The sequence below is a fragment of the Callithrix jacchus genome, chromosome 12, assembly GCF_049354715.1.
Source record: "Callithrix jacchus isolate 240 chromosome 12, calJac240_pri, whole genome shotgun sequence".
Classification (NCBI taxonomy): domain Eukaryota; kingdom Metazoa; phylum Chordata; class Mammalia; order Primates; family Cebidae; genus Callithrix; species Callithrix jacchus.
In genome coordinates this window covers 78452704-78467211 of record NC_133513.1, presented here as the reverse complement: position 1 = coordinate 78467211, position 14508 = coordinate 78452704, and the positions used below count along the sequence as shown (strand labels likewise).

The 14508-nt window shown below is 34.4% G+C and overlaps 1 protein-coding gene across 4 annotated transcripts in view; it reads left to right on the top strand.

Annotated features, from left to right (window-relative positions):
- PRKG1 (protein kinase cGMP-dependent 1) overlaps positions 1 to 14508 on the top strand; it is a 1319131-nt gene that overhangs the window by 756359 nt on the left and 548264 nt on the right. For all 4 annotated transcript variants that reach the window (XM_002756357.7, XM_017963432.4, XM_035266233.3 and 1 more), the window contains one exon: positions 11912 to 12017. In XM_002756357.7, coding sequence (XP_002756403.1) covers positions 11912 to 12017 — 106 coding nt within the window. The remainder of the gene's footprint in view (positions 1 to 11911; positions 12018 to 14508) is intronic.

The following is a 14508-nucleotide window of genomic DNA, read 5'->3' as shown; positions in this document are numbered from 1 at the left end:
CAGCAGAGGTTTTGGTGAGCTGCTGTGGGCTCTGCCCAGCTGCTGTGTGAACTTCCTTACAGTTTTGTTTATAGAGTTATAGTTAGAACTCCCTTAGTAATGGCAGTTTGCCTCAGTAATGGCAGACTGTCTCAGTAGTGGCAGGCTGCCTTGGTATTGGCGTGTTGCCTCAATAATGGCGGACTGCCTCGGTAATGGCGGACTGCCTCAGTAATGGTGGACTGCCTCAGTAATGGTGGACTGCCTTGGTAGTGTGGTCTGCCTCGGTAATGGAGGATGTCCTTCCCCCCACAGAGCTGGACCATCCCATGTCTAGCTGTGCTTGTTGTGAAACTCTCAGTTCAGAGTGTTTCAGATTGATAGTCTTTGTGGGGGTGGGACTGGTGGAGCCAGATCACCTGGATCCCTGTTTCAGTGCTCTTTTCTTTAGTGGAATGGGCGACTCTGTCTCCCAGGTGTTCCAGGTGCCAGTTGAAATGGCACCTAGATTTGGGTGAGTTTTTGTGTGGATACCCACTGTGCTGGCTGAAACAGCCACATTGGAGACTGATGGCGCTTTTTTGCCTGGGAATCTCCTCGTCTATGGGCTGTAAAAATTCATTTGGAAATGTGGTGATCACTAACCCTCTGCTTTTTCACTGGGAACTGCCATCCAGAGCTGTTCATATTCAGTCATCTTCCAATTTAACAAACTGAGGAAAAAAACATGACCAGAATTGGAAATTTAATGGAGAGATTGACATTTTTTTTAATCAAAGAAATCTTAGATCTGAAAAATACAATGAATGAAGTGGAAAGTGCAATGGAGAGCATCAGTGCAGAATTGATTGAACAGAAGAATCTGTATGCCCAGATAGGTTATTAAAAAAATATATAGTCAAAGGAAAAAAATGATTATAAAAAAGAACAAAGAAATCTTTTGAAATTTTTGGGATCACGTCAAAAGAGTGAATGTACAAGTCATAGGGGTTAAAGAAGCAGAAAAGAAAGATAAATAGAAAATAGCATATTTACAGAAATAATTGCAGAAAATTGTTCAAACCTAAAGAAAAATATAAGTATCCAAATACAGGATTGTAAAAAGTCTCCAATCAAATTCAAGCCAAATAAGATATAATCAAACTGACAAAAATCAAAGACAAAGAGAGGAAAGCAGAAAAAGAATGAAGTAAATAACATATATAAGAATTCCAGTATGCCTGGCAGCAGACTTCTCAGCAGAAATCTGTCAGGAGAGAATGGGATCATTCATTCAAAGTGCTGAATGAAACAAATTATTAGATAAAATACATTTTTTTTTTTTGAGATCGACTCCTACTCTGTTGCCCAGGCTGGAGTGTAGTGGCACAGTCTCAGCTCACTGCAACCTCTGTCTCCTGGGTTCAAGTGATTTTTCTGCCTTAGCCTCTTGAGTAGCTGGGATTACAGGCATGAGCCACTGTGTCTGGCCATTTTTTATATTTTTAGTAGAGACAGGGTTTTGCCATGTTGGGCAGTCTGGTCTCTAACATCTGACCTCAGGTGATCCACCCTTCTTGGCCTCCCAAAGTGCTAGGATTACAGGCAGGAGCCACCATAGTGCCTGGCCAGTAAAGTACATTTTAAGTCAATAACTTTACAAAGAAACGAAGACTATCATTTTATAATGATAATGGGATCAACATGCACCCAACATCAGAGCAGTTAAATACATAAACGAATGTTAATAGCTCTGAAGAGAGAGATAAACTGCAATAGAATAATAGTAGAGGACTTCAACACCCTGCCTCTAGTAATGGACAGATCATACAGACAGAAAATCAATAAAGAAATCCCGATATAAAGTACGATCTAGATGAAATGGACCTAACTTAGTTGTACAAATGCTCTGTCTAACACTTGTAGAATACACATACTTTTTGACGACACACAGAATACTCTTTAGGATAGATTATATGCTAGGCCACAAAATTAATTTTAACAAATTTTAGACTATTGAAATCATATCAACTATTTCTGAATACCATGGGATAAAAGCAGAAATTATTTTATACTGTAGTTATTAATATATACAGTGATGGTAATTATTAATATATTCTTGAAAAATGCCATTATGACTATATGAGATACTGCAATGGTTAATTAGTTAGATTTAGTCATTCTACAATGTATACATCCTCTAAAACATTATGTGGTACACAGTAAATGTGTATAATTTAAAATAATTAAAATGTAGAAAGTAAAACAAAAAACACATATTAGTAAAACAAACTAGGCTTTGGAGTCAGAATGAACTAACTCTTTTAATTATCATACATGTGACCTGGGCAGTAACTTAGCTTTTCTGACACTTAATTTGCTTTATGGAAAGGAGAAAAGAATATCTTATAGTATTAACATATGCTAAGCAAACATAACGTTTTATATTGTGTAGTAAATGTTAAATAAAGATAACCTAAATAATGATCATTATTATGAACATATTTGTACTAAAATTATTATCCACTTGGTACTTTTAGCATCCTTAACATGTGAAAGTCAGTTTAAATTTTAGAATCATTACGTTGGTGAATTGTTTTCCAATAATTTTCAGAAGTCACTACTGGCCTTTACAGGTTACTTTCTACAAGGTAGGAAGTCAAACAGAATTAGGGAAACGGCTATTTTATTTCTATCTCCTTCATTACAGGGCAGTGCACTTACCTCATCTCTTTCAATGTATGAATATTGTGACAAAATTACAATCAATTTAACTTTTCTTACTATTAAGTATATAATAATGATTCTTATCTGCAGTGTCCAATTTTACGACCCATTCTCTAAATATATGTCATTAAAAAGATAACTTTTCTACTTAAAAAAGGCTAAAATATATCCTCCAAACTAACTGTGAAGCAATTTGTGGAGTGGAGACATTGGTGTGCTCCAGATGCATAGTAAACAGCAAATGTCCTTTTCTAATTATGAAGCATTTGTCTCACAACATTCTGGCAGTTGGAATTTACCTTTAGGCTAACATATGCCTTAATAATGTTGGGAAGCAGTTATAGGCTTGATGGAGCCCCTTAAGGTCTCTCCGAAGCTTCTGATTCTGTCACACTAAGTATCTGAGTGATCACAGACTAGTCAAGCATCAATAAAGTGAGGGTAGAATACAGCTTCTGGGATTCCTTGAACATATATTAAAGTACCTTATGATATTCATTAAAATTGGTATTTTTAAATGTTAAACATGAAATAGGAGAATAAGCTTATTATACCTTTCCATGCCTTTCTTCTTGTACTAAGCCCTCAATTTCGAGTCTGTTTAGAAAAAGTATGGATCAGCAAACATATTAAATGAGACTGGCCTACTATATGAGAATGTTTCCTGAAAAACATCATCTGGAAAAATAATTCTTTCAGGAATTATTTTCAGAAATATCAACTAATGTTCTGCTGCAGGAGAAAGATGTGTAGACACAACTAAAATTGAAAACCACTTCTTTCCTAATAGAGATTATGACAGTCTGTGGTGATTTGCCAAAGAAGTACAAGAATATTTTATTTAGTCGAAATGTTTGACACACACAAAATTCAATTCAGAATATGTTTAATGAACTCTCACTTTGTTCTATTGCTGGGAACAAGAGAAAGTGGAAAGAAATGATTATCTGTTATGAGTATTGTTATTCTAGAGCAGCGCTGACCAATAGAAATGTTCTGTGAGCAATATATGTAATTTTACATTTTCTGGTGATAGCATTAAAAAGTAAAGAGAAGCAAGTATATGAATTTTACTAGTAAATTTTAATTTTACCCAGTATACTCAAAATATTATTTTAACATGTAATAAATGTAAAATTATTCCTAAGTTATTTTACATACTTTTCTCATACCATCTTTTAAATCTTGTGTGTCACTTGCACATTTAATTTCACATTAGCCTCCTTCCAAGTTCTCAATAGCATGTATGTGAAATAGCTATTATGTTGGACAGTGCAGATTAAAACCTATCAAGGACTAAGCTTGGTAAAAGTTTAGCCCAGAAGGGTCTGAAAAGGGAAAAAATATTTAAAACATATTGTGCTGATTAATTTTCTGTGTCAACTCAACTGGGCTAAGGGATATCAAGATAGCTGATTAAAACATAATTTCTGGGTGTATTTATTAGAGTGTTTCAGACAAGATCAGCATTTGAATCAGCAGACTGAATAAAAAGATTCACTCTCACTAGTGTGATCAGGCATCGTTCATTCTACTGAAGGCCTGGTAGGACAAAAAGGTAGAGGAAAGTAAAATTTGATTCTCTCTTCTTGACCTCCATAACTGCATAGCCAACTTCTTTCATAAATATCCATGTATATGTCTTTATAGCCTGTTGGTTCTATTTCTCTGAGACTCTTGACTAAGACTGACTAACACAATTATCTTTTTGTTGGGTCTTGCAAGCATATGTGGGAATTTAAGAAAACAAATGAGTAGAAAGTCATTCTAGGTTGAGGAACTATCATAAATAAAACATGGGATAAAACAAGCTATAATCTGGAGGGGTAGAGGCAGGCTTGAAGATGGAGAGAAAGCTGGGAAAGACCAGTGCTTGCCTATGGAATTTGAACTCTGCCTTAAAACGCTGATGTGAGAGTTATGAAAAGTAAAACAAAGCATGGAACACTGTTTATTTAGTTACTGAGCCAAGTAAATCTATCTGCTCACTTTTGTTTGTTGTAAAATACATATTATTGTTTTATATATATAATGGTTAGCATAAATTTTATTGTATATATAAAAAAATATATAATAAATAAAAATAGGTTTTTATTATATTTATATGTATTTATAATATACATATTATAATTTATTATATCATACATTATATAGAAATATATATAACATAGATAAATATATATTTAATGATATATAGTATATGGATTTAATATTAAATATATTTTATTATGTTATTTAATTTTATATATAAATATATAATAGGAAAGCATATATAAATAAAATACATATGTAATGTATTTTAATTTTATATATATATCCAAAATGTATCATCCTAACCTTTCTGGAGTGTACAATCAGTGGCATAAAGTACATTCACATTGTTGTGCAACCATCATCATTATTCATCTGTAGAACTTTTTCATCATTCTAAACTGAAACACTGAACTTACTAAAGAATAGCTCTTTATTTCCCTGCTCCTTTCCAGCCCCCAGTAACTACAATTCTACTTTTTATCTGTGAATTTGACTATTTTAGGTCCTCATATCAGTAGAATCAGACAATATTTGTCTTTTTGTATGTGACTTATTTCACTTAGCATAATGTTCTCTTTGTTTATGTTATAGTATATATCAGAATTTCATTCTTTTTATAAGCCTGAATGCTATTTCATTGTATGTATATACCACATTTTGTTTACTCATTCATCCCTGAAGGATATCTGGGTTATTTCAACCTTCAGCTGTTGTAAATAATGCTGCTGTGAATATTGATGTACAAATATCTGTTTGTATTTCTGCTTTCAGTTATTTAGGGTAGATACTCAGAAGTAAAATTTCTGAATTCTATGGTGATCCCATATTTAATTTTTTCAGGAGCCACCATATCATTTTTCACAGTGGCTGCACCATTTTATATTCTTACCAGCAATGCACAAGTGTTCCAATTTGTCCACATCATCACCAACACTTATTATTTTATTTTTTATATGTAAAATAATAGCCATCCTATTGGGTGTGAAGTGCTATGTCATGGTGATTTTGATTTGCATTACACTAATATTTAGTGGTGTTGAACTTTGTTTTATATCCTTTTGGCCATATATATTTATCTTCTTGGACAACTTTGATAAAAGAGAAAAAATTTTTCCAAAACCTAAGATTTCCTTTAGCTGACACTTCATAATGTTTGTGAAGTTTCATCTTGGCCTCCTAACATTCCCAAAGCTATCTGAGTGTTAAGGTGTTTGTCCTGGGACTTACAGCCTGGTACATTTATTTTTTAACTATAAATATCTATAGGACCATGTGATTTCGGAATGTTTTGAAGATGATTAGGCTTTTTTTTATTATAACAAGGAAAAATTTTAAAGCATTAGAAATACTTTGAAGATAATAGTTTTATATTTAGAATGTAGAAAGTAAAAGAGAGTTACAAGCTAATTTTACTCATTACAAGTCACTTAGGTTAGTTTATAATGTGCATGGTTCTCACCCCTTAAAATCGGGTAATTTTGCCAATACAATGCTGCCTGCACTTTTGAATAGTATGAATGTAGTATTCATTATTCAACTATTTTATTTTCACTTATATGTCTAGGCTAGAAAGTTGAGTATTAGGGTCAAATTTCCTCTACCTGATGTGTCCTATCTGTTTAAGATCCTTAATATCTTTCAAATTCATCTACCTCTCTAGCTTCATTGCCATTACCAGGGTCCACCCATCTGAATAATTACAAGAACTGGTAACTGATCTCTGTCTCTGTCTTGATCTCTCTCTATCTCTGATTCCATCTCTATTTCTACATCTATCTTCTCCCCTGAGTCCTGTTCTCCTCCAGTGCACCATTTGGTACTGCTAGCATAATCTTTCTGAAGTGAATCATCTGCTTTAAGCCCTTCTGTGTGTCCCTCCTCACCTGACCTCAGGATCAAGTCCTAACTCTACATCAAGGCACACGAGAACCTTTGCCATCTAACCACTGGTGCTTTCCTTATCATTTTTGTCTCACCTCTGATTACCCTCTAGCATCTCAGCATCCCTGGACCACTTGGAGTTTTCTCCAAGGGACACCTTTTCTTCTTTATATATGTAACTAGACTCCTCATTTTGGAAAACACTTGTGGTGGTAGTGGTGGTGGTGGTAGGATAACCTCAAAAATATCTAGCAATCCCCTTGGCATACTTGATTCTGGAGCAAGATCTGTAAGGACACTACTGAGCTCAATGTTAATCCTCGGTTACTGATCTGTGGGGATGCTAGGAGATACTGGGGGAAAGGCTTTCAGGGGACTCAGGGAAATGGCTTTTTACTAAATAGTATACAAGTATTTTGATGTTTTAGCAACAGGCATGCCCCTAGGAACACAGATCAGCTAAGTACTACCCCTGCCCTTGCCACTCCCACTACCTCTCTTTCTGGCTTAATTTTTCCTCCAGGACTTGCTTAGAGCAGGGGCTCTTAATCTTTTATGTGGGTGTCATGGACCTATTTGTCAGTTTGGTGAAGCATATATATCCCCCTAAGAATAATACTTTTAAAGACATAAAATACATAGGATAACAAAAAAATCATTTATACTGAAGTACAGTGATAACATTTAATGGTGAATTGTGATATAAAAACTTATTAAAACTAGGATCTAGAGGCAGAGCTAGTAACTGCCATAATTTTGAAGTAGTGATGATTGTAAATTATATTTAAGATATCTGCAGCAAATATAGGAGGATATAAAAATAGCTACTGTTTCTATTGGTAACAAATCACTACTGTGGTTTATTGCTCTCATTTCTATAATCATAGAAAGAAATGCTAAATATCAGTTATACGGTAGTAAAAATAAAGGTGCTGTTTTTCTCTCTCATGTTCAAACATTTTTTGAGTTCCATTGACAGATGTTTTGGAGCTCCATGGATGCCAGATTTCTTAGTCAGTTTGGGCTGTTTTAACAAATACGGATGCTCCTCGACTTACAATGGGGTTATATCCTAATAAACCTAGCATAAGTTGAAAACCTTCTAACTTGAAAACGCATTTAAACACTCAGCCTACCGAACATCTTTGCTTAGTCTAGCCTACCTTAAACATGCACAGAACACTTACATCAGCCTACAGTTGGGAAAAATCATGTAGCACAAAGCCTATTTTATAATAAATTATTGAATACCTCATGTAATTTATTGAGTACTGTAGTACAGTTTCTACTGAATGCCTATCACTTTCACACCATCGCAAATTTGAAAATTTTTAAGTGGGACCACCGTAAATCAAGAACCATCTGTATCACGGACTGATGGCTTAAAAAACAGACGTTTATTTCTAGATAAATGTCTAGGTTCTAGAGGCTAGAAGACCAAGATCAGGGTAACAGAGAGGCTGGCTTCTTGCTCATGCTTCTATTCCTGGTTAGGTCCTCACATGGCCTTTTTTTGGTGCTTGCATGCAGAGAGGGAGATCCTCTTTCTCTAAGGACACTAATTTCCTCATGTGGCTGTACCCTCATGATGTTATCTAAATCTGGTCTCCTACCAAGACAACCACCTTCTGATCCCTTTACACTGGGGATAGGGCTTCAACATTTGAATTTTGGGAGGGCACAGACATTTCGTCCATAACTTTGGGTATAGCATCCTAGCTTAGATGATTCTTTTCTGCAAAGCCTTCTTTAATCATCTCTTCTCAGCTCCTCCCCATGGAAAGGATGCATTGCCTTTTTTGTGTATTCACAGTCCCAGAAACTTATTATCTCTTCATTTGTTTTTCCCTTATACTAGACCAAGAATCAGCAAGTATTTTCTGTAAAGGGCTAGATAGGAAATATTTTCGGCTTTGCAGTACATATGGCCTCTGTTGCAATTACTCAGTTCAGCCAGAGACAATATGTAAATGAATAGGCATGGCCGTGTTCCAGTAAGACTTTTATGGACACAAATTTATTTATGGACACTGAAATTTGTTTCATACAATTCTCATGTGTCACGAAATATGCTTCTTTTTAAGTTTTTCAGTGATTTAAAAATACAAAACCCATTCTTAGCCAGTAGACTACAAAAACAGACCATGGGCCAGATTTGGCATGGGTAATAGTTTGTCCACCTCTGTACTAGATCACAAGTTTCTTGAGGGCAGGGGCTGTGAGTTTGTTTTCTATCCCTTAGATCTAGCACCAGTGTTTGCCATATTGGTATAAAATAAATATGAACGAAATAAATATTTAAGTCTATAAGTGCATTATACTTACATTTGCTTTCCCAATATTCTTCCAGAATGTGAACTGAACAACAGATGAATTCCTCAATAGGAGAACTTAAGCCAAATCCAGATTTGTGGTCTCTTGGTCTAGCACAATTTTATGGCTCCTTCCTCTGTAAGCTTGGTTTCCCCTACATGAAGGCCAACTGTTTCCTGTGTTGAAGTTGTTCTCAGTGTACTTGAGCACTTAGAGGTCTCAGAGTAATGGGAGTTTATTTTCCACTGAGTCGGATATGGGTTAACTTAACCTGAGAAAATGATTTATGTTTCAGCAAAGAATTTTAGATATATACTTGAACAAAAAGGAGAATCCCTTCACAGCACTGTCTCTGTTTCATACCCTTTAGACTTAAATGTCCAACAGTAATGATCATGAAAATCACAGGGATTTTATTTGTGAAATGCTTATTCCCTGTAGAGATTAACACATCACTTAAGGTCAAAGGTGAATGAAGAGATATACTTTTGAATGGTCTCTGTAAGTTATGGAAGCAATAGATTTACACTTCAGCAGGCTAGTTAAAAAGCAAGATGTTAATCACAACTCTAATATAACCATGTTTTTGATAAGAAGGAAAGGTGATTATTAGTCATGCTTGTCCATCTGTAAAAAGCTGACTTGACTAATATGTATGTTGGGCAAGGCTAAATATTAAAAAGGTTTTGCTATCATGCCCAAGGTCATGAACAAATTTGCAATTCCTTCAAGTCATGTTTATTACCATGGAAAATATCTGAACTACAATTTTACCTAGAGACATTTTAATAGCCCATGTAATCAGGAACCAAAAAGTAAAATGAAATTATTGAATTCTGTCAATTTATTTTTAAAAGTCATTTTTTGACACATAGATAATGAAATTTGATACATTCAGTTTAGATATTTTAATGTAGCATCAGACACTACCTGCACTTAACTTATTTTGTGGGTTTTTTGCAGATGAACTTCATGTACATAAAGTTCATTAACAAATGTACCTAATGCCTACCAAATGAAATCCTGATTTCTAGTGGGACAGCAGAGATTATGAGGTGAGACAGGGACTTTTCTCTGAAGGAATATATAAATTTATGTAAGGCAACATGATATAGACCTAGGAGAGACATAACAATATTAACACATGCTAAGCACTAGGGAGAAGTAGAGATAGAAAAAAGCAGCAATTCATAGGACAGGGGAGGGACCAGGGTCAATGCCTGGGCTTGAGGTGCAAACTCAGATTTAAAATGCTTCAGATAGTTTGGCTACAGTACACACATGTGCACATGCATGCAACACTACAGAAATCTCCACCATTTCAGTCTCCTTCTCTGATAGACTCCTGAGTTTATTTCCAGCTGTGCTCATGTTTATGTACTTTCCCTACTCAGTTACCCTTTGTCTACCTCTTTTATAGCTCAACTCCTACCATTTTTAAAGATCCCACTTCTTGTTATAACTCTTAGGAATCCTTTCCTGATTTCCATGTTCTTTGAGGCTATATCATCTAGTCTTGCTGTTTATCTCAAGTAAAAGGGTATTGTGGAAAAAGGCCTGGAGACAGCAGATAAATTAGAACCTGGCTGAAGGATACCTGCACTACCTTTGTTTTTGATGAAGTGTCATTTGTAAAAAACATTTAGAATGGAGCCATGCATACACAAGTTCTGGATGCTTTGTTCTATTTCTACCTAAGTGAGCATGTTTTGTTTTTCTTTTATATAGAGTTGGCCAAGGGAGAAGTCAGTCATATTCTAGTTTTGTAGTTTAAATTTTGCTAGAAAAAAATAGGTACGATTTAAAGATAGGGTTTACTCTGGAGCATAGTATTCCTCTTATCTTCCTTCTCCCCTATTTCTTTGTGTGTTACTACTTCTAGCTCCTCTCTACAAGGCACACACATGTCCTAATTCCTCTGATAACTTCTTTTTTTCCCTCCTTCACTCCCAAATGATGATCCATCGCATTCACTGGGCTTACTCTTGAGAACTGTGAAGCAGAGAGAATTACATTCTTCTGTCTTTTTATGTTTGGTTCAATTAACTATATCCTGGCCCTATTCAAAGATCTTCCTCAGACCACACACCCTCTGACTATAATACATACATTTTTTAGTGCATTTGTTAACTTAAAATATTTCTGTCATGACAATATGAAAACATATATGAAAGTAAAGAGAATAATCTCTCATATGCCATCATACCAATCTAATTACCAAAATTTTTAATGTGCTCTTTGAAAACATGAGTTTATCATAATAGATTGTTCTTTTATATAATGTAACATTTGTCTTTTTTGTAAACTTCTCTTAGTCATGTGCTTAACAGATAAAATGGTTGAGTTGCGGGGTATTCAGCTTCAACATTTAATTATGCACTGTCAAAGATGGTGCATTAAGAGAAGAAATTAAAATTCAATAAACGTATCTAATAAAACTACCATGTGGCAACTTTGGGCACGGATTTTAATTTGTAAAACAAGCTTTGTGTGGAAATCATTGTGTAATTATTATTTCTATTATGTAAATTCTCCCCTAAGCCTGAAAAATGAAATTTTACCTCTATTTTTTATAATTAAAATATGGTCATATGAGTCCATTAACACTATGCTGGATAATTACCAGGCTCTATTATTACTTGTGAACCCCTTTTTTTCTTCACGCTATTTTCTTTATGTATAGCTTTGAATTTCTAAATACTTTCTGTGTGTGCTTATACACTGTCAACCCCTAAGAGACATAAGAGCAAGGGCAATAGGAATCTTTCTAGTAGATAATAATGCTAGTATGGAAAATTATGAACTACATTTTGCATGTAAACATACAGGACTTTTTAATGAAACAGGACAGCATCATGATATTAGCTTTAAATGTGTGTTAAAAGTTCATCATTTTCATGCTTCTCGTAAATAACTCATCTCTTTTGCAGGATGTTGTTCACAGTTGAAATTCTCTAATTAATTTTTCCCTGTTTGTTTCTCTTTTATTTTTCTCCAGCTCTTGTAAATGTGAAACTCTGGGCCATTGATCGACAATGTTTTCAAACAATAATGATGAGGACAGGACTCATCAAGCATACAGAGTATATGGAATTTTTAAAAAGGTAAGATGCTTTCTTTTCTCTTGTGAGAGTGTTTACTTTCCTTTTAGCCCTATTATCTGAAATGCAGCACCCTGAAGACTTTGCCTTTCTCTCAATCATAATAGTTTACAAATCTGTGGAGATGTGATGTAAGACTTTGAATAAGCTTCTTTATATTTCTGGTGTCAGTTTACACGACAAATGGTTAAGTCAGAACTTCAGAGTTTCATGACATATATTCAGCCATTTTCTCATAGAAGTGAGCAACTCAGAGAAACAAATGTGCTTGAACAAAAAAAGGATATTGAATTCCTCTTCAACTATTTATTAGTTAATGTATTTATGACACCTCTTCTAAACAGACTCACACTGTCAGGCTGAGTCATCTTTTGTGTGAGTTTCCATATGAAAGATCAGGTAATCAAGATGGAAAAGTTCCAAGAAATAGCTTATTATCCTTTAATCCTGAGCTTAATTTCCCAAATAAAATTCATTTTATGCTATAGTTCTGAAATATCAAAAGCTTTTCTTTCCTTTATATTATATATTATCATAATAACTCAATATAGGATGGAAATTAGAATAAAAACCAGCTTTTTATTTCTTAGGAATACACTGATATTCACTGAAATGAATTTCTTTGTCTCTAAGTTTATTCTAAAGAAAATATATTATCTTATAATTGAAAAGAATACTGACAATTTTCATGACTTTTTAAAAAGCACTTATTTTAAAAATTACTTTTTTTTGAAAACAGAACCATTATTAAATAGTAATACACAAATTAGATGAGCACATAATGAGTATGCGGTTAATTTAAGATTTCCTTTTGATAACATATTTAACTTTTTTGTTTTGGTTTTTATTTTTGGTGAATAAATTGTTAAAATGAAGCTGAAAAGTCAAATTCACATTTTGTTTTAGTGATACATTTTAATACATATCTACTGAATTTTTCTAAGATGCAATTTTTGATATTCCTTACTTGAATATTTCTTGTGGTTAATTTATTTTTCTTTTGCTTCATCTTTTATACATTGTTTATTTCCATATAAGTCATTTTATATTCATGCTAAAGGGAAAATACAATTCTAATTTGATGTCAAGTAATAATATATGGAAAAATTACTGTCAGCAGGGTACTGATATTTTTTTTCAATGTGATTGGATGAAACACTTAGAAGAGTTTGAAACGTAAATTCCAATTTGAAATTTAATACAGTTTTCAAGGAAATTAAATTATTCAGGTGTCTTCTATACTGGGTGAGATATATCTGTATGTATGTGTTACATATGTATCTGTACATATGTAGTGTGTATGTGTGTGCAATGAAAGATAGAGACAGAGAGAATGAATATTCATTTCAAGCCTTAAAGTTCAAGAGTTATTGATTTCTTCTGGTGCTCTGATAAAGATCACAACTGGTAATCAATGAAATGCTTATCTATAGAATACAGTCCATTATTCATCTCACATACTTAAGCATTGGACTCTTATGATGTTGATTTTAGCTTCCATAAGTTTGTTTTTCCAAGAAAATGGATTGAGTGCCAATGCTATCTGAAATGCCTCTAACAAGAACTCTTTCAAGCGGCACTATTTCAGGAGATGGAGGTGTCTCCCTCTGTGTGTGTGTGCCTGTGTATGTGTTCAAATTCAAATCTTAAACGATAAAATTGGCTCTCCAAAGTAAGTGAACATTTTTTGTTGGTCAGAATAGAGCTAGCAGAGTTTAACTGGCTGAATAAAAAAGTGAATGCTGACTTGGATGTCACTTTCCATCTGGCTACTCCATAAAACATCAAGTTCACATTGTTTGTGAACATAAGACTGGGCGTGGAGTTCAGAGAGGTGACACAATGACCATCATTGCCTGAGGCCAGCTTTAATCTTCCTAAATTACAACTGCGACCAACTAGTTCTCTACAATTTTTTCAATGGCTCGCAGTTCCTGTTGCATTATTTACAGCCTCATTAGCTGGACATTCAAGGCCCTCCTGAAGCCAAAACCAGCAAGATTTTTCAGCCTGGATTCTTCTCACTTCCTGCAAACCAAACAATTCCATGTACCCATGCCTTCCCTGTGCTTTTTCAGAGCACACTCTTTCTCTTCCTGCCTGTCTCCTTCATCACTGTCAGTGTTTAAATCCTTCTCTGCTTTTTGGATCCCACTATAAGCTGCCTTTCCACAGATACTTACCTCATTACACTGAGAAGTCACCTCTTAGCGCTTCTGGAGCTTCATCTTTGCCACTTGTTTTATTGTCTGCTTTGTTTTATTGTAATTTGATTACTAAATTGATTTCTACTTCTGGGCTCTAAGCTTTTTAGGACTAGGGTTATTATCTTTGTATTTTTCTTTGGCACAAAACTTACTGCTTTGTAGATAGATAGGCACTTTGTAGAACAGTGAGTACAGGGCCAGTGCATAACTTCAGGACTCACTGCAGAATGAAAATGCAGGACCTCTTTCAAAAATTGATTAAAAAAATTAAAGATGTTGACAGCACA